The sequence below is a fragment of the Propithecus coquereli genome, unplaced genomic scaffold, assembly GCF_000956105.1.
Source record: "Propithecus coquereli isolate 6110/MARCELLA unplaced genomic scaffold, Pcoq_1.0 Scaffold171, whole genome shotgun sequence".
In the NCBI taxonomy this organism is placed as follows: Eukaryota; Metazoa; Chordata; class Mammalia; order Primates; family Indriidae; genus Propithecus; species Propithecus coquereli.
In genome coordinates this window covers 5,787,474-5,807,043 of record NW_012141747.1, presented here as the reverse complement: position 1 = coordinate 5,807,043, position 19,570 = coordinate 5,787,474, and the positions used below count along the sequence as shown (strand labels likewise).

Genomic DNA, 19,570 nt, shown 5'->3' with positions numbered 1-19,570 from the left:
TATTGCTCCCCCTCCACTCAAAATGAAAATAGCATTCTTATTGTTTCTGATTATGAGAGTGAAAATAAAAAAATAGTACATGTTATGTGTAAAATGCTTTAAGCAAAAGTGAAGGAAAGCAGTACTCCCTCATACTGTACTGTTTTGTAACTTTTTGCTTTACAAAACTGTGAAACACCATCTCATTAAATAAACTTATGTCTCAGTCAGCATTTTTGGTGACTGCAATATAATGTTATAAAAACAGTGGACATACCCTCCTGGGCACACCTTGCACGCTGGCCTGGGCGTTTCCTTAGTATTAAGGTCACTTGCCAGGAATGGAAGAGATAGTTAGTCCAGGGTCTTACACGTTTTACAATTTGACACATACTGCCAAATTCTTGAAGAAAAAATTTAAGCTCCCAACAGTAATGGGTAGTTCTCCTGCTAACACTGAGATTACCAATGTCATAAATCTTGGTGAATATGATAGGTAAAAAATGATAGTTCATTTTAAAAATTCAAACAGTGACATTGGACCAGACAGCTCAGTACCTTCAATTGGATACTCTTTCTTTTCTCCATTGATTTAGAATTACAGATTTATTATACATAATAGTCCCAATTTGCTGGAGTTTATTTCTGAGCTCTCATTGTTTTCTCCAGTACTGTGCTGTTTTAATCACTGTAGTCTTGTATTTTACTTTATATTAAAATGAAGCATTGCCTTGGTATTAAGTTGCATATTGGTTGAACAGAGCCCTGGCTGGGCCTCCCCAGGCCGCTGGGCCTCCCTCAGACAGCTACAATGTTCTTTTCCATGTAACTTTCCCAGCTTGTCTGACCAGCCTCTGGGTGATTGGGCAGCCAGGCTCTCTGTTTCCTCTCGAAGGTGGCACAGCCTCCTGGCTCTGCCTGCCAGGGTGGCTCTAGGGGACAGTGGTCTAGGATGGCCACCTGTGCCTTTGGGGTCTTCCTTTACTCCAGGTGCTCAGACAGCACCTACTTTGCTTTCTTGGAGCCTCAGAAACTCAGGTGTCTTGGAGTGAGTGTGTATGGCCTGCCTGCTGGGCCACTGCAGCCTTCTGGTCTCTGGCCTTTGCCCAGACTCACTGTCCCTACCGCCAGCTGCTTCTCTGGAAGGAAGGGAGCAACATAGGTGAGCCCTGCTAGGATTATGGATGAACCCTCCTGAACCTCCCCAAGGCTGGAAGACAAGGGGCTTGTCTCACTCTGGCTGGCTCCTCTCTTACCCTGGCCCTGCCTTCTTGCTGGGATGGCCACCACTCCTCCTGGCGGTTGAGATCAGCGCTATTAATAGCCAGCTTAATCCTTCCCGAGCTCGGGTGAATGGAGGAAAGAGGAGGGGATCGCCAGGAAATCGGCCATCTGAGGGTACAGACCCATGGCCCAGTGCTGCAGCTTCCAGTCAGTTGTGCCTGCGCCTCTCCCATGGGAGGGCCTGAGAGCTCAGGACCATCCTGGGTACCTGGGATCTCAGGGGCTGGAACTGTGGGAAAACTCATCGAGGAAGACACAGAGGGCTCCCTCATGGATAGCAGAAGCCCTTGCCTGATTGGGGGCCTCCGGTTCTTCCCCGTGAGAAAAGGCAGCTGGAGCTGGTGGGTAGGGCCCTCTCAGGGCCCCTGTGGACTTTGTAACTCAGCACCTAGTAATGTTTTCCTTATCGCCTCTGAGGGGCTGTAAAGTCTTTTATTTATTTATTTTTTTTTTTTGAGACAGAGTCTCACTGTGTTGCCCGGGCTAGAGTGCCGTGGCGTCAGCCTAGCTCACAGTAACCTCAGACTCCTGGGCTCAAGCAATCCTCCTGCCTCAGCCTCCCGAGTAGCGGGTGCTACATGCATGCGCCACCATGCCCGGCTAGTTTTTTCTATATATTTTTAGTTGTCCAGCTAATTTCTTCATATTTTTAGTAGAGACGGGATCTCGCTCTTGCTCAGGCTGGTCTCGAACTCCTGAGCTCAAACAATCCGCCCGCCTCGGCCTCCCAGAGAGCTGGGATTACAGGCGTGAGCCACCGCGCCTGGCTGTAAAGTCTTTTTTATGGTGGGGAGGAGGACATAGCACTTTGCTCAAATTGGGCATTGTACAGGGCAGGGGACTGCCCCTTCTGTATCCAGCAAAGGGTGTGGAACACTACAGTGGCCAGGCAGGGCTGGGAGGGGTCGGGGTGGCATGGTGAGGAGCGTGGTGAAGGGAAGAAGCGGTTTGGGGGCTAGGGCAGCGAGAGCTGATGGGGGCACCCAGGGCCGATGAGGGAGCTGAGGGCGGAAGCATAAAGAAGTGTGGGGGGAGGCTCAGGGGGACTCAACAGCGCCTGGTCCTGTCACTCCTCGACCACTGGTTTGCGACCTGTGCCATGGGGAAGGGGGCCATGAGGGAGGCTGAGGCTGGCTGCCTGCAGTCTGCCACCTGTGCGGGGCTCTGGAGGCCTCACATGCTGTCCCACTGCAGAGGGGAAGGTCCCACCTGGCTACTGCGGGACAGAGGTCCGTGAAGGGCAGAGTGGGCAAGCATGCGCCAGGGGAGGCCCAGAGGACACAACAGGGATGGCTGTGGCCAGGCACCTCCTTTCCTGGGTCCCCTTCAGTCAACTTGCACCTTTTCAGCAGTGCCTGAATTTAGGAAGGCTCAGAAACCCAAGTGCCAGAGGAAGCAATATTAGAATTTTTTTTTCAAGACAGAGTCTCGCTTTCGCACCCTGGGTAGAGTGCAGTGGCGTCATCATAGCTCACTGCAGCCTCAAACTCCTGGGCTCAAGCGATCCTCCTGCCTCAGCCTCCCAAGTAGCTAGGACTACAGGAGCATGCCACAACGCCCTGCTAATTTTTCTATTTTTAGTAGAGACGGAGTCTTGCTCTTGCTCAGGCTGGTCTTTTTTTTTTTCCCCTTATTTTTTCTTCTTTTTTTTTGAAGCTTCTTGAGGTTGGGTAAATTGCCAAGGCCACTCAGCTCTTTCAGTATCCTGCCCAGAGGGCACAGGCTTCCAGACCAGCTCCAGGAACCTCACTCAGGCTGGTGTTGAACTCCTGAGCTCAAGCAATCCTCCCGCCTCAGGCTTCCAGAGTGCTAGGATTACAAGTGTGAGCCACCGCACCTGGCCCTAGAATTTTTTTAAAAGTTATTTTAATGTATGTGTTTGTTTCTCTCTGATTATAAATTAATACTATTGATTATAGAAAACTTGGAATTTTTTTTTTTTTTTTAAGACAGGGTCTCGCTCTGTCACTCAGGCTGGAATGCAGTGGTGTGATCATAGCTCACTGCAGCCTTGAACTCCTGGGCTCAAGGAATCCTCCTGCCTCAGCTTCCTGAGTAGCTGGGACTACAGGCATGCCCAGCTAATTTTTCTATTTTTCGTATAGACAGGGTCTTGCTGTGTTGCTCAGGCTGGTCTCTAACTCCTTGGCTCAAGTGATCCTCCCGACTTGACCTCCCAAAGTGCTGGCGTGAGCCAATCCCTGCCTCGGATTTTTATACAGAAAAATACTATAAAAAACCATCCTGAATCCTCTGTACTTAATTTAAACCATATGAAATTGCTGGTCAAAAATAGTCGAATGTCAACAATTTCATATGGCTCAACCAAATATTAACATTTTGCTGTATTTCTTCAGTTGTTTTCTTTGAATAAGGACTACTTTGAAAAATATGGAATTTTCAGCTATAGATGTATTATTTAAATTTTCATGTTTCATTTTTCACCCCAGCCACCCCCAAAATCTAATTATCCAGTTGAATGGACACCAATAACAAAATGAAGTAGCTCATTAAAATAAAATTTTATATTAGGTTCCATACAATGAGAATCATAAATATAAATCCTAAGTTGATCTACTTATTTTAAATGGTAAATCAACAGTAATTTCTGACGTATGGAAATTCTTAATTTCTAAAATCCAAAATAATTCTTTCCCTAGTCTGCATCCCTTTCCTCTTCCCCTCATTGGCTACCTTTCTTCTCCTGCAGAATGGATGTGGGGGGTAAGGATGGAGAGGAGGTCAGGTGCTCTCCCCTGTGAGCTGGTAACTGGGACAGAGCTGCCTGGAGGGAGATGGGGAGGGCTGGGGCAAGGGGCTCTGCGTTCAGCTGTGTTAAGTTCAAGATGTTTGAATAGAGGAGCCTGGAGGGCACAGGAGAGGGCAGGGCTGCAAATGTTTATTTGGGTCGCCTTGAGGTAGGCTGTATTTAAAGCCATGAGTCAAGGACTGAGCCCTGGACCCTCCAGCAATGCAGTGGTCGTGGAGGAGTGACCTCTGAGGTCAGGAACACGGGAGAGCTGTGTCCTGGAAGCCAAGGGGAGAAAGGTTTTCCAGGAGAAGAGAGGAGTGACCCTTGGTCAGCAGTCATCTGAGAATAAGACCCTGCCATTGGAGGTTATCAGTGACCTTGACTGGATGTTCTCTGGTCAAGTGGGGACAGGAAGGTTCTGCCAGAACAAAAAGTTGTCCCTCTGGGCAGACAAATTAGAAAAAGGCAAACACAGCCCCAGGCACATGGCTGGCCCAGCAGAGGGTGACTGACTGGCCCCTTAGCCCAGAACCTTTATATGGGACCCCACCTGGCCAGCCATCAGCAATGCCAGTGCTCGAAGCTTTAGCTCACAGAGCAGGGGTGAACGCGGTGCCACCGGGCTGCACACCTACAAGGTGCCTGTCATGCAGGTGGCTGCCACTGGAGGGCGCCCCGACACACCATTGGATCCCACAAAGGGGCCTTGGAGAGAAGGCAGGGGGCAAGAGTGGTACCAAGTTCCTGCTCAGAGAATCAGCTCATTTCATCTGCAGGAGGGCTGTTTCTGCCCTGTAGAGAAGCCGCCAGCCTTTCCCTGTGAGGCCCAGTACACCGGTGACATTTGTAGGTCGGGATTTGGTCTGAGCCCGTGGGGCAATTAGGGATTCCAGTGGGGAAGGATGTTTTCTGACTTCTTAGAGTCTGGGCAAGGTGCTTTTCACTGAACCGTGTCCAAAGACATAGCCCCATTCCCTGTGGCAGTGGGAGGCACAGGGGGTCCCTACTCACTCTAGAGATTCTCACCAGTTTCCCTTTGTCCCCCTTAATTTTGTGTTTCCCCTTAATTTTTTCTTGGTTTTTAAAAAATTATAAAAGTAAAACATGACCATCAAATAGAACAGTATAGAAGGCTATAGAGAAAGGGATAATAGGGCTCCTCCCTCGACTACAAGTAGCCTCAAAGGTGACCACTGACGGCATCCAGACATTTCCAGGGCACTTCAAGCCCACACAGCCCCCTTTGATTTCTGCACAGGCAGATGGCAGTGTGCATCGTGTCCTGTGACTTGCTCCTCCACTAATAGCGTATCTTGGGTTTCGTTCCTTGTTTTGTCCATCCAGCTCTGCCACATTCTCCTGGGGCAGCCATGGCCACTGTTGAGTACCTGTGCCCCGTTGCTGTTGATTCAGGTTGTTTCTGGTTTGGGGCTGTTGAAAAGAACATTGCCATGAACCCCCTTGCTTTTGTGGCTTTCTGCTTTTGTGAAGGTTCCATGTCCGTAGGGTAAATTCCTAGAAGTGGAACTTCTGAGGCCAAGGTTAGGGACCCTTAACGTGGAGACATCCTGCCCGATTAGCCTCCTGTGATGCTGTGCTCTTTCACCTAGCTGCCAACCAGAATGTGTGTGAGGGCCTGTTTGTCCCCACTCCCCAAACACCGGGTGCCACCAGTTTTTCAGAGGGTGCCAGTCTGGAAGGTGTACAGGGTGAGCCCCCCAAACCCAAGAACCCCAAATCTGAAATGCTCCAAAATCGTGCTCAAATCAAATGCTCTTTGGAATATTTTAGATTTTGAATTTTTGGATTTGGAGTGTTCAACCAGTTTGTATTCTGCACATATTCCAAAATCTAAAATAATACAAAACCCAAAACACTTCAAGGGATACTTGACCTATAAAAGCTGTGTTGCTTTAATTACCATCCCCTTTTGGTGACATAGTTTATCTGGCTACCCAGGCCCAGGGGAAGGACCCCAGGGTCCTGGCCCAGCTGCTGCCCTGATGGAGGACCTTGGCAGATCTTCTGTACTTGCTGGCTTCTCTCTAGAAAGATACTAGGGAATTTTGAATCCAGTCCAGCCATAGTTCTGTCCAGCAACCCGTAGTGAGGAATGTGTATATCATAGCAACTGGCACGTGTGTGAAAACTGTCACAAAACAGGCTTCTCCCTCATCACATGGAACATGCTGTGATAATTTTTACTTTATTCGTGAGACCTAGCATTCTCTCTGTTCTCCCTAAGAGGCCCCTAGGAATTCTGAAGAGCCCATCTTGGGGCTGGGTGAATTTTTGTGCCCCGAAAGACCTGGAAAACATCCTTTAGCAACAGTATTTAGGATGCGTCCTTCATCCCTTGAAGAGAGGCTGCGTGGGTTGGGTTGTGAAGGAGAAGCCATTCAGGAGACCCTGACTTGACCTCACAGATCTCCCGAGGCTCTTCCCCTTAGGCTGCTCTAAACCGTGTCCCATGTGTGGGACACATAGCTCCATTCAGCCTAGAGTGGGGGCCAAGCCCTTCTTGGCTGTCCCCCTATTGTTGCTCGCTGGGACTGGGGCATGAGAGCAGGGTGGCCACCCCAAAAGAGGGCCTGGGAAGCCCCACCACCCCTCAAAGCTTCTGTGGAGGGTCCTGCCCTAGCCCCCTGCCTCCAGACTTTCTCTCTTGCTTTGAGTTGAGGGGGTGCCCTCTCTAATTATAGTCTCCGCCCGGCCTAATCACAGTAGGCTAATTGTCACATGGCTTTGCGAATGCGAGCCTTTGCTTTGGGCAGTCCATCAGCCCCTGGTACCTGCAGGGAGGCTGCCCAGGAGAGCTGTGTGAGGAAGTGTGAGTGTGGCCTCTGCGGCCCTGGAGGGGTGGGCTGCCTGGACCCTCTGTCCATGGAGCCCTGTGGCCCACTGGCACACTCCTGTCCCCAACCAAGGGCTCACTGGGCCCTTGATAGTGTAGGCCTTTCCCCTCTCCCGGAGTCCAGGGAGCCCCTGATAAACAGCACCAGGCAGGCCTTGCCATTTTCATCCTATTTAAGTAAGTGTCCTTAATGAAATGCTTTTAAAAATACTTTTAGTTTTTCTTCTCATAAAAGCAGTATCTGTTTGCAGTAGAAACTTCCGAAAATATGGAAAAGGGAAAAACCACTGTGACCCCACCCAGTGACTCATGACCCTAGATGCGCTCTCATTTTGGTGGAGGGAGTCTCGTGACTGGCCCTGTGTTCTCATCTGACTCATTGCATTGTCCCCACAGGGAAGTCCCACCTGGCCATCGTGCAGAAGGTGAACAATGAGGGTGAGGGCGACCCCTTCTACGAGGTCCTGGGCCTGGTCACCCTGGAGGACGTCATTGAGGAGATCATCAAGTCCGAGATCCTGGACGAGTCGGACATGTTCAGTGAGTTTGGCCTTCTCCACAGGCCCCCAAATCTCTTTCCTGCTTGGATCTGAAATCTGGTGTCCATAGGTAGAAAGGCCACAGTGCAGGGACATGGGGGGCCCCAGCACCCTGTGGGCCAGTGACCAGGTGCCTGCTGCTGGCCAGAGTGAGAGGGAGCACATTGCTGCGCCTTCCCCCTGCCCCCTAGCCCCAGCCTCTTGCCTCGGTGGCAGCCCCTGCCCCTGCCTGGCCAGAGCCTACTGCTCCTATGTGGGACGCGAGAGCAGGAGCAGGGCGGGCAGGTCCCAGTCTCTTCCCCAGTCCTCAGGGGACAGTGTTCTCAGTTCCACATTCTTCCTCTGGCAGTTGACAACCGAAGCCGGAAACGGGTGTCTGAGAAGAACAAGCGTGACTTCTCAGCCTTCAAGGATGCTGACAATGAACTCAAAGTGAAAATCTCCCCTCAGCTCCTTCTGGCCGCTCATCGCTTCCTGTCCACAGGTAAGAGCGTGCAGAGGACCTTCCTGTGTGGGTGGACGTACAGTCGCCGAGGGAGACGGCCTGGGCCTCTGGCTACTCCCCTGTGAGATGAGGGGCCAGGCGTCGCCTCCATCCCTGGGGCTCTCCCTGCGTTTGTGTGCTGTTCATGGGCTGCCACTGCAAGCTTCTAAGAAGCATCAGAGTTAGTTTTAAAAATAACCACTGAGGTGGGCCTCTGGGCTTCGTGGGCCCCTGGGCTTGCCAAGCCCCTCCGGGCTTGTGGAGTAGGAAGGAAAGGGGCCCTTCCGCTGGCCGTGGGCCTGCGTGCAGCACACGCTGCCCTCCGCTCTCCCGCTCTGAAGAACCTGTGTCCAGCTCTGTTCTCATGCCTCCTGCCTTCCCCTCTGCCTGCGTGTGCTGGTACCTGCAGGAATTCACCTCTAGATCAGTGACATTTCTCTCTTATCGCCCCTGATTCAAAGCTCCCTTGTGGGCCCAGGTGACAGATTAGAAAACACCTGCCTACTCCATCCCCTCCCCACCAATTCCACTTCCTTCCCACCCCTCACTTGCTAGAGGTGCCATAATTCCTTCTTCTTAATTTTCCTGCAGGGATGTTGGTAATGATAATAATAATTCTAATAGCATTTATGCAGCATTTTACATGTGGTATCCCATTTACCCCCCAACCACCCTATGAAGTATTTTTTTCCTTTGACAGAGATAGGTCTCACTCTGTCACCCAGGCTGGAGTGAGGTGGCCTGATCATAGCTCACTGCAGCCTTGAATTCCTGGGCTCAAACAATCCTCCCACCTCAGCCTCCAGAGTATCTGGGGCTACAGGCCCGTGCCACCACACCCCGCTAATTTTTTAAAATTTTTTGTAGAGATGGAGTCTTGCTATGCTGTCCAGCCTGGTCTAAAACTCCTAGGCTCAAGTGATCCTCTTGCCTTGGCCTCCCAAAGTGCTGGGACTATAGACATGAGCCACTTTGCCTGCTTCCCATCCTATGATGGTTTCATCCCTATTTTACAGATGAGGAAACTGAGACACAGGTTAGGAAATTTGCCCAAGGTCATGTACTGTTCCTGCAGGAGCCACCGTTCAAGCCCAGGCGGGCAGACAGACTTTAACCAGACCGAAGCCACGTGTGCCCCTTTTCCAGTGAGGTGCAGAACCTGTGGGCTCGAGCAGGGAGGGAGCCGTCTCAGCACAGAGCGGCTGCTGCAGTTTGGGTGGAGGCACAGCAGTGACCAAGCTGGAGGGCCACCCGGCCTGGCCCCTTGTGAATCTCCTCTCTTTCCTCCTACAGAGGTCCCCCAGTTTAGCCCCTCTCTAATATCAGAGAAAATCCTGCTGCGGCTGCTCAAGTACCCAGACGTCATTCAGGAACTCAAGTTTGACGAGCACAACAAGTACCACCCCCTCCATTACCTGTATACCCGAAATAAGCCGGCTGACTACTTCATCCTCATCCTGCAGGTAGGCACCACGGGTGCTAGGCCCAGGTGGGCTGTGCCCCTGCCCCTCCTGCACCACATCCCCCTCCTGTGCCCTCCCTCCCTGCTGCTGCGGAGACGCTGGTGTGCAGGCTTCCCTGACCTCGCCCTCGAGCCTTTGCTTGCCCTCAAGGACCACCCTCTTCTGAGCCTGAGCCCACAGGTCAGGGCCCGGAGCTCCTCGTGCACCACCTTCCCGCCACCTTCCAGTTCCTTCCTCACTTCCTCCTCCTGCCTCGTCCTTTGCTTTCCCACTTGGTTGTTTTTCTTGTCACTCTGTAACCCTGAACTCTGTGATTCCAGGGGAAGGTGGAGGTAGAGGCAGGGAAGGAGAACATGAAGTTTGAGACGGGTGCCTTCTCCTACTACGGGACCATGGCCCTGACCTCTGTCCCCTGTGGTGAGTCGTTGGGCTGGGTTTGCACTGCCTTCGGGGAGCCGGGGAGGCATCTATTCTAGGCAGTCCCGATGGCTAGTAACCAGGTGGCTTGGGCATAGGGAGGCTGGTGAGGCCAGAGGAAGAGGCCAGGAAGAGTGGAGTGACCTGCCCCTTTGGACGAGGTCCAGGGCCTAGAGGGGAAGAGATGACGGGGATTTTGAGCAAAGACCTAGGGTCAGCGGAAGGCGTGTCCTGAGGTGGTGAGGACACCAGCCTGCTGTGGTGGAGGCGGACTGTGCGGAGGAAGGGGAGTGTCGGGAGCCCCAGAAAGGGGATGAAATTTGGTGTGATAGCAAGTGGAAAGTGGTCAATGGCCTTGGAGCAAGGGGAGGCATGACAAGAGCAGAATGGACCAGCAGGGCAAGCCAGCCCTGGGTGGAGAGTAGGAGGCAGGTGGAATGGGCTGCAGGGCCCTGATTGTGAAGACCAGGACAGGGAATCCAGGTGCCCAAAGTGCCTGTGGTTGGGAGCCAGACCAGGGCCTGTGTGCCAGGGTGGGCTGCAGATGGTTTTGTCTTTTCGGGGGGCTCAGCCACACCTTTTGCTTAGAGGTCAGCTCTAATGGCACAAAGGCCTTGAGGGCAGACAAAGGGGGAACTGGGCACCCTCTCCAGGGGTGTTATGGAAGGTCTGGGGAAGGGCCACTCTGGCCGCCCTGGCACCCTCTGCAGTCCTGGGTGGCTTAGGCTTCCCTGGCCAGAGATGCCTTGTGGCCGGGGTACAAGGCCCAAGTCTCACCTAGCTTAGCCCCTCCCTCCGTGAGAGCCCTCTGACCTCGGAAGGGGCCCTGGGTTGCTTCAGGGTAGAGAGAGAAAGTCCACTTTGGTGCTGAGGAACAGGCCATGCTGGTGGGGTGGGTTCTGCAGCTCCTAGAGAACCTTTGTGTTGTGCCTGTCACTGTGCTTTGACAAAAAGGACCCCTGGGGGGGCAAGGCACCCATGAATATTGAAATGCAGCTCAGCTCAGCTCTTATGTCCTCTGTCCCTCCACCAGGATGAGCTGGGTCTCACAGGCTCCTGGAGTGGGGCAGACAAGGCTCCAGAACTGGGCTCTGGGGCAGGTGGGCCCTGCTGGGAAAACCTGGACCTGGAGAGGACTTGCCTGCCCCTCCCAAGAGTGCCTCTCATCCATCCAACTTGGGGACATCTTGTTGAGAAGGGCGTGCAGGTATGGGAGGCTTCCCCTGCCTCTCTCTGCAGGGATGCCTCAAAAGCCTGACAGGGTCCTGGGCTCTGTCCCTCGACCTGTAGGCCCCCAGTTCCCACTTGGAGTGTCCAGAAGGGAGGGGAGATGACTGGGCACACTTGGCCAGCTGCTGCCCTTCGCTGCCCAGGCTCGGTGGTCTGCCCTAAGCACGCTTCCCATCAGAGCCATGTCCCTTTCTCCACTGCGCCCCCATCTCTGCCCGAAGGAGCCTGGCCCCTGTCAGGCCTGCCTCTCCGTCCTGTACCTGTGGCTCCGTGTGCCTCCTGAGCATGCATGTCACTGACCTTCTCCTCTTTTGCTCCAGTGCCTTCAACCCAGGTCGGGTGTCCGCCTGGCAAGCGGAACCCCCCACTCTCCTGGCTCACAGGTAACGTGGCATGGCTGAAGAAGTTCGCACTGCCACCTGTCGCCTGAGCCTGCACACTGCAGCTGCATTAACCGCTCTCAGCAGCTTTTGGGGGCATCTCAGCATCTCACCATGTCACACGTGTGGGCCAGCCTGACTTGGACTGGCTCTGCTTGGCCTAGGGCCCAGTTTCTGAGCAGCTTTGCCCAAGTCCTGGAAGGGTCTGTCAGTCTTTGAGAACACACACCCATAGGTATAGATATACACACAGCGCACAGGCTGGGAGTAGAGGGTCGCTCCTAGCCCGGCCAAATGTGCACTGGCCAGCCTGCTGCCCTCCACAACCTGGAGGAGATGGAGCCCTGCTGGTCAGCAGCCCCCTGCTCCAGGCTGCACACAAACCTTGGCAGGATGACTTCTCGTCTCATCAGCTTTCTCTAGAAAATTGCACAGGCTTTGCTCCCCATTCAGCTGCTCATGTCTGTGTGCCCGGGGCAGGAGCAACGCGGCAGTTAGGGGTGCGACAGGGCTCAGACCGTCCATTGGAAATGCCATCTCTACAGTTGCTAGCTAAATGATAGGTCTCTGTCTCGGTTTCCTCATCTGTGAAATGGGAACAATGTGTGTACCCATCTCATAGAGTTGCGGGAGAGTGAGAATAGATATGAAGTATTTAGTTAGAGCTCAATTATTATTATTTCTGTTTTTTCTTGATTACAACTAAAATGTAGCATTCCAATCAGAAAGTCTTTCTGAAGAGGCCAGATGCCACATGCTCTTTCTGGCCTTGGATATGTCACACCCCTGATACCTGTCCCAGGAGTCTGTGGTATGGGAACAATGTGGCCAGACTCACAAGGTTTGAGATTCACTGGGATTCCCACAGGCGCTGATGCTGCGGAGGTTGCAGAGGTCGCGAAGGTGCTGGTTGTGCCATCAGCCTGTGGCCCAGGCTGGCGAGCCCCAGGCAGGTCAGCAGCAATTATGAGCATCTTGGAGCCCTCGTGCCCTGACAGCCCTCCAACTTCTGTCAGTTGTTTCCAATTTTATATTTGTCCAGTTGGGCTTTTTCCTGCTTAACTACTCCAAAGCACACTTTGCTATTTTGACCCTCTGTCTAAAAATAAATAAATAAATGAAAAGGTAACTTAGAAGAAATCACTCCCTGTCCCTTTCCAGCCTCACCAGTGTGACCGCAGCCTCCCTCCCCTGTTCAGCACTTGCTCCTGTCTCATGGGTGGCCAGGAGTTCATGCACCCATGGTTGAAATCCTGATGTTTTTATTTACTATGGGAACACAGACGCTTTGCCTTAAGCTTCCTAGTCAGGGCCTCATGGTGTTCCACAGAGCAGGTGTGCCTTCATCTGTTAATTCTCCATGTTATCCACATTCATGGGGGGTCTCTGTTATAAATAACACTGTGATGTAAACCTCTTCTTGCAAAAAACTTTTTCAGTGTTTAAGATTATGCCTTTAGGGCCGGCCGAGGTGGCTCAGGCCTTTAATCCTAGCACTCTGGGAGGCCGAGGCGGGCGGATTGTTTGAGCTCAGGAGTTTGAGACCAGCCTGAGCAAGAGCGAGACCCTGTCTCTACTAAAAAAAATAGAAAGAAATTAATCGGACAACTAAAAATATATAGAAAAAATTAGCCGGGCATGGTGGCGCATGCCTGTAGTCCCAGCTACTTGGGAGGCTGAGGCAGAAGGATTGCTTCAGTCCAGGAGTTTGAGGTTGCTGTGAGCTAGGATGACCCCACGGCACTCTAGCCCGGGCAACACAGTGAGACTCTGTCTTAAAAAAAAAAAAAAAAAGATTATGCCTTTGGGATATTCTTTCAGAAGTAGAATTGCCAGGTCAAAACTCCCTAGTTTTTTTTGTTTTTGTTTTTAATATTTGTTGTTTTGTTTTAATCATAAAAATAATATAGCTTATTAGGGAAATTGGGAAAATAGAAAAAAGTCTTGAGAAAATTAAAAAGCACCGTAATTTCATTACTCACAGAAAAAAACATTTTGGTGTAACAGGTCATGTCACCAATTTGTGTTGGTTTTAAATTCAGTTCCTGTTTCTGAGGTGTTAGTAAAGCATTAATTAAAACCATTCCATCATTCAAATTATTATTGTGAAATATTAAGTAATACCCCTATCATTTCTTTTTTTTTTTCTGGAACTTAATCAGAGGTGTTACCTAAGTTAGGTGCCTGCACACAATCCTCTAGTGATCCTCTGAGCATTCCCTGTTCCTGTGTGGGGGACCACAACCAGTCACAGAACAGCCACACTGTAATTTCCTAGTTTATAAATGAAAACCAAAGCTTTGCTTAAGCACAAGACAGAGTATTACTCAGCTCAGCTTCATCGAGTTAAAAGCTGTGTTGGTTACTGAGTCACTCGGTTCAGGATGCTTGCTCTCTTCACTTGGTGATTGGTTAGAATAGCTAACTTAGTAGTTAACTAAGCAAGTCAGCTTAGTCCACTTCCTGTTTGTTTAAAACAAGCCTGCATGCCTTGACAATTAACTTCTTTGTGCATTTCATGGTTTTCTAAGTGTTCTCAAAAATAAGAGTTAATGATGTACAATAACACATGCGGTTCCTTCAAAATAAGGAGCTCATCCCTTCCTCATTTGACATTGGGAGGACCCTTCCCTGGATAGGGAGGCCTGTGCTGCCTCTAGTGGCAGGAAATGGCATGCACCGCATCCACCCAGGCTCTGCTTCACTGGAGGGGACCCTGGATCCTGTGAGAGGGACCTGCTGCCCCCTTCCTCTGCCAGGTGCTGGGGTGCAGACAGAAGTGGGCAGGGCAGGACTGTGTTCCACACTGAGCAGGTCACCTGAAGAACACTCTTTTGACCCCATAAGAGCATTTTAAGATATGACAGGGCACCACGTGTGAGGGGGTATGTATTTGTAGCAAGAGAGTACAAACTATATATTCTTCCTTTTCATAAGGCATTGTTATTTAAAGTATGCAGTTTATATCATTTGTCACAAGTGGGTATTGAGACAAGGATAGTAGCTTATCCTGCTAGGGTGATCATTGTGTTGCTTGACTGATTAATTGGAGAAACGAGGAGTCTTGTAGCCATAAATTTTCTGTGTCTTTGGTTTTTATTTTTTGGTCGGTTGTTTTGTTTTGGTAGATTTTTTAATACTTGTTGCACAACACTTCTAAACAAACTAACTTATTTGCTTTACAAGGTCAGATCTTCTACAGTTAGAGCATCTACGTGCTTCTGTTTGTCCCTAAGAGCGATTTCCTGTTCCTGGGCAGGGTGCCGTGTCCCTGGCCTTCCATGGGATGAGGGCAGACAAGAGCCTGCAAGTGGGCACCAGGCCTGACAGCCTCTGCTCTCCCTGCAGACCGCTCCCCAGCCCACCCCACCCAGCTTAGTCGCTCAGCCTCCCTCAGTTACCCGGACCGCACGGATGTCTCGACCTCAACAGGCTTGGCAGGCGGCAGCAACCAGTTCGGCAGCTCCATCCTGGGCCAGTACATCTCTGATTTCAGCGTTCGTGCAATCATGGACCTGCAGTACATCAAGGTGAGTGTGTCCCTCGCCCTCGTCTGGGCAGCGCCATCTTTCTCATCTCTGCTCAGGAATCAGCAACTTCTTTCTTTCATCCACCAAACCCAGCACGGAGGGCCCAGACCTGAGATGCTGCTGCTTCTTGCTTTTGCTCCTGGCTCTTTTTAAGGGTTTCTGGAGACTCTGCCTTGTCCTGTCTTCTCTTCTTAACTGGCAGCCTCAATCCTGGCCCCGTTTCCCCAGGCCTGGTGTAGGGTCTGCCTCTCAACCCCCGTCCATGAACTTGTCTCTTCCTTCTGCAGGTGACTCGGCAGCAGTACCAGAATGGGCTGCTGGCCTCACGCATGGAGAACAGCCCTCAGTTTCCCTTGGATGGGTGCACCATGTGCACGGAGAACTGTGTCGAGAAGTCCGAGCTGCCTGTGGTGGATGAGACCACAACTCTTCTCAATGAGCGTAACTCCTTGCTGCACAAAGCCGCCCACGAGAGTGCCATCTGACAGGAGGGCCCGGGGTCCCCTGCCTACCCTGCGGGGGCCTCCCCAGTGGGCCCACATGAAGAGAGGGGGCCTGTTAGGCCAGAAAGGATGCAGATAGATAGCCTGTCTGACTGAGCAGCCAGATGGCCCCCGTCTGTGGGGATCTGGCCTCCAACAGGGACCTGTGAACTGCTCTGGGGTAGCGCCTGCCCAGCCCTGGATTGCTGGTGCAGCGGGCCAGCTACCATGAGCAAAGGCTGTTTTTTTACTGAGAGAATTTCTAAACTAGGCTCATTGCTCCTCTTTTTAAATATTATTTTGGGAAGGGAAGACAGGGTTAAGGAACTTTATTTAAAAAAATTTTTTTTTCCAAAAAACTTTAAAAGGGGAAGGGTCTCTCACCCTGGGAAGCAATAGCCATAATCTGCTCCTAACCATGACCTTCCAGCTTATGTCTCTGACTCAGGAAGCTCACCCTTCCTCCTCCTCCTCTTCCTCCTCTTCCTCCTCTTCCTCCTCCTCCTCCTCCTCCTCCTCCTCCATCTCCTCCTCCTCCTCCTCCAGAGGTGAGATCCCAGAGCCTGCTGGAGGAGGGTTGTCTCCTGGGAGGAAGACAGCTCTTCCCAGGAAGCAAAGAACCAAATGGCGTTGAGATCAGCTGCCTGGACACATATGCCACAGCTTATCTGACATTGCTGAGGCCGAGGGCTTCTGGGTGACTATGATCAGGGACACGATAATCCCAGCTACAGAGAGGAGCACATCTGCTGTCAACCGCTGGACCCAGGAATCTCCCAGAACTCTGCTAACAGCCTCTCCTGGTGAGTTGGGACTCTGCTGAGGACTCTCCCCCCTGCCTCCCTTCTGCCCCTTTGGACAACTCCCCCCTGTAACAGGGCTGACTCAAGAGTGTTAGGCAGGGTCTCAGACCTTTGCGATTGCTTGTCCCTGCTCCCCAGGCCCTGCCCTCACTTTTACCAAAGGTTTCCTCCCCCCACCCGGTAGGAGGGCGTCTACATTAGAGGTGACTTGTCTGGGTTATTGCTTTTGGTTCCAGGAGTGAATCTGGTCATCGACATCTGCGTTGTTAGAGGTTAATACCACCCCCGCCCCACAAGGAGAGTCAAGGCTCAGTTGTTGTCCCATGAAGCCCTTCTTTCCAGACTCTCTATATCTAATCACAAAACCCCAGTCCCTCTTGGGAGTTGGGGACAAGAGGACATGTTGGAAGCCACCTAAGCAAGTTCTTTATGCTCTTTCCTCTGTGGCTGGCTGAAGCTCACCTGACCTTGTTCACCTACTTATGGAACCCTGGCAAAGGAGGGTGCCACCTAAAGGCATGCAGCTGGCAGCCTCATTTCCCCACATCTGAGTAATCCTAGCATGAAAGGTCACACCAGCCTTTGCTGAAGCTAGTGGCACTGTGCCAAGAGCTCAACCCCCATGTGAAGTCCTGCCCCGGCGCCTCTTCCCTGGGGCTGAATCAGGCCCTGCAGCACAGCTCCAGGCTTCTCACTGTGGGGGAGGCTGTAGGACTTGGGTCCACGTTGGCCCTTCCCTCAGGGAAAACAGGAGCTGGGGCCCAAGATTCAGGCAAGTGAGGCTCGGCAGGCTTCTGCCTGAGTATTGTTCATTCACTCCTTTCCTCACCAGTGGAGTCACCCCAAGTGCTCTGCTCTCCAGGTGCCTAGAGAATCCTAACTCTTGGGACCAGGGACTGTTTTGCACCAAGGATGCCTATCCCTGGCCAGTCTGAGGTCTTCCCTAGTCACAGAATTGACTCCTAGAAGTCTGGAGAGAAGGTGGTGATGCCTGTGGGTTCTTAACTATAAGGAAAAAAGACACCAGACCTTTGTTCCTTGTTGAGGGAAAGCCCTTAGTTTAACCCAGGGGCATTTTGCTCTGGAGTCCTCATGGGAGCAGGTATAGCTGTGTTCCTTAGAGGCCTGAGTGCCAGGTGGAGCAGAATGCATTGGCCCAAACCAAGCAGGCGTGTGTGAAGCAAAAGGGGCAGGTGCACACACTTCCACAGCTACCTCTTTGCACACACGGTTACTACCAACAGACCGTCCCTCCTCCCTCTTCCCTATTGATAATCACTTCTTACAGAGGGTCATAATTATTTCCATATATTACGGTCTGATGTCTTCCTCCTCCTAGTGCAATTTTTCACTTCCTATTTCCATGTTTGGTTCCTGGGATGAGCCATACCCTGGAACTGGCCCATCCTGCGTGTCTTCCCATGAGGGAAGGCCTTTGCAAATGGCATCCAAATGGGTAGGCAGGTCACAGCCGCCATAGCAAGTAACTCATATTTATTTTGCATAAGATTTTAATTTGTATATTTTTGTGATTTATTTTGGCATTGTTATGAGTTTGACTCTCGGGGAGTTTTGTTGTTATGACTCTTGTGTCTTTTGTCACAAAACAATGATAATATTTGCTAAACAATATATGGAATTTATTTTTGATTGGTAATAAAAAACGAAATATGTATAAATCTTGGCGAGTCTACAACTTGCCTGTTTGAGTTCTGTCAGTGTTTAGTATCTGTGTAGAGATACACGTGGCTGTGGCTATCACTTGTGACAGGGCAAGGGGCAATAAAGGGATTCTGGGACTAGTTAGTGGTGAAATGCCAGCAGAATTTATAAAATATATATAATTAAGGCTGTTGTCACAGGAGTTAGAGAGTGGTGGCTGCTGGTAGACATACAGGGCAAATGTGCCCAAGTGCCACAAGCATAAACTGGATACCATAGGGTCTTCTGCTTGCAGGTCCTGGGCGGGACACTTGGGGTGAGCAAATTGCCCCTACTCCTTCCCCAGGGGACTGAAGGGTGCTTGATCCCAAAGTATGACCGTATTGTTTTATAGCATACAGTCGCCTTTTTGTTCACACTTACGGGTTGGTTGTGGTGGCAAAGTTGGAGTGTTCATCCCCTGAAAAGCCCAACTGAGAGTGAGCTCGCTCCCGAACAGGCAGCTGTGCACACTCCTCCTGTGGTGTGCATAGGTGCTACAGGCTGGCTCTTGTGAGCGAGCGCACTGGGGCTCACGCCAGCCAGGCTTGACGGAATAAACAAATTGGGGGGGGTGATTGAAGAAAGGGAGGCACATGGGTAGGCCTCAAAGGAGAGAGGATATTCCAGATAAAAGGAGTTACAAATGCAAAAGTTTGTGTATAGGTGGGCAAGAGGAAATTACCTTCATCCATCTATTCCACACATGTAAGCCCCTGCTACACACCAGGTGCTACTCAGTGAGTCTAGTGAGGAAGACCCCTCGAGAGAGCCCATTACACAGGGCCTTTTGACTTGCTATCTCCTCTGCAAGACATTCCTACCAAGTCTTTGGTGAAGCTCCCCCTCATTTCATTTAAGCCTCTATTCAAATGTCTCCATGAAGAAGCCTTCCCTGACTACCCCATCTCAAACAGCATTGCCCCAATCCCTCTGTCTCTTTATCTTGCCTTGTTTTTCTCTACTGCACTTTTCAGATATTAAAATATAAACTTGTGTATTTTCAGTTGTCCCTGCACTAGAATCTAAGCTCCACAAAGGTAAGGACTTTATTTTATTCCCACTCTAGTCCCAGCATTAGAACAGTACCCAGTTCATTGCAGGCACTTGATACAGGAAATATTTGTTGAATGAATAAAGGAATGACTCTTATAACACATTAGTACTGGATGATGGGGGGAAGCACATAGTTCCCATAGCCTTGGCCTAACTTAGTCAAAAGGGTCAAGGAAGATCACTTGGAGGAAGTGGCATTTGAGCTAAGACTTGAGAGATGAACAGGAGTTAGCCAATGAGGTCACACCCAATAGCTATGGGTTTAAAACTCAAGAATAAATATTTAGATAAAACACAGAAATGTCTTGAATGTAATTGACCTGTGAGGAAAATGGCTTAGGATGGCCACTGAGGAACTTGAAGGTCAAGTGGCAAGTGTCTCCATTGATGCTCACTAGTCAGGGCTGGGGCAAAGAATGACAAAGAGCCAAAGGAGAAGCTGGTGAAGTATCTGAGGCCTCTATTGTAAATAGAAAACCACTCCACGAGCAGCTTCATTTGCCCTGTACTGGATTCTTTGTATTTTGACTATTGATAGTTTAAATGACCATTTGTGTTTTCTAAGTTTGATCCAATTGTTCTTCCATCTGAAGGTTTTCTTCCCCAAAATTAGTGA

The 19,570-nt window shown here is 50.9% G+C and overlaps 1 protein-coding gene and 1 pseudogene across 1 annotated transcript in view; both read left to right on the top strand.

The window, feature by feature from the left end:
* The window catches only part of CNNM4 (cyclin and CBS domain divalent metal cation transport mediator 4), a 37,147-nt gene extending 21,422 nt beyond the window's left edge, over positions 1 to 15,725 (top strand). Inside the window, exons 2-7 of the mRNA XM_012641988.1 lie at positions 7,266 to 7,409; positions 7,758 to 7,892; positions 9,186 to 9,355; positions 9,676 to 9,772; positions 14,731 to 14,912; positions 15,200 to 15,725. Of these exons, the coding sequence (XP_012497442.1) occupies positions 7,266 to 7,409; positions 7,758 to 7,892; positions 9,186 to 9,355; positions 9,676 to 9,772; positions 14,731 to 14,912; positions 15,200 to 15,397 (926 nt within the window). The 3' untranslated portion in view covers positions 15,398 to 15,725. The remainder of the gene's footprint in view (positions 1 to 7,265; positions 7,410 to 7,757; positions 7,893 to 9,185; positions 9,356 to 9,675; positions 9,773 to 14,730; positions 14,913 to 15,199) is intronic.
* An 87-nt stretch (positions 15,726 to 15,812) lies between these two features.
* LOC105808276 lies at positions 15,813 to 17,419 on the top strand (annotated as a pseudogene).
* Positions 17,420 to 19,570: the final 2,151 nt, after the last annotated feature.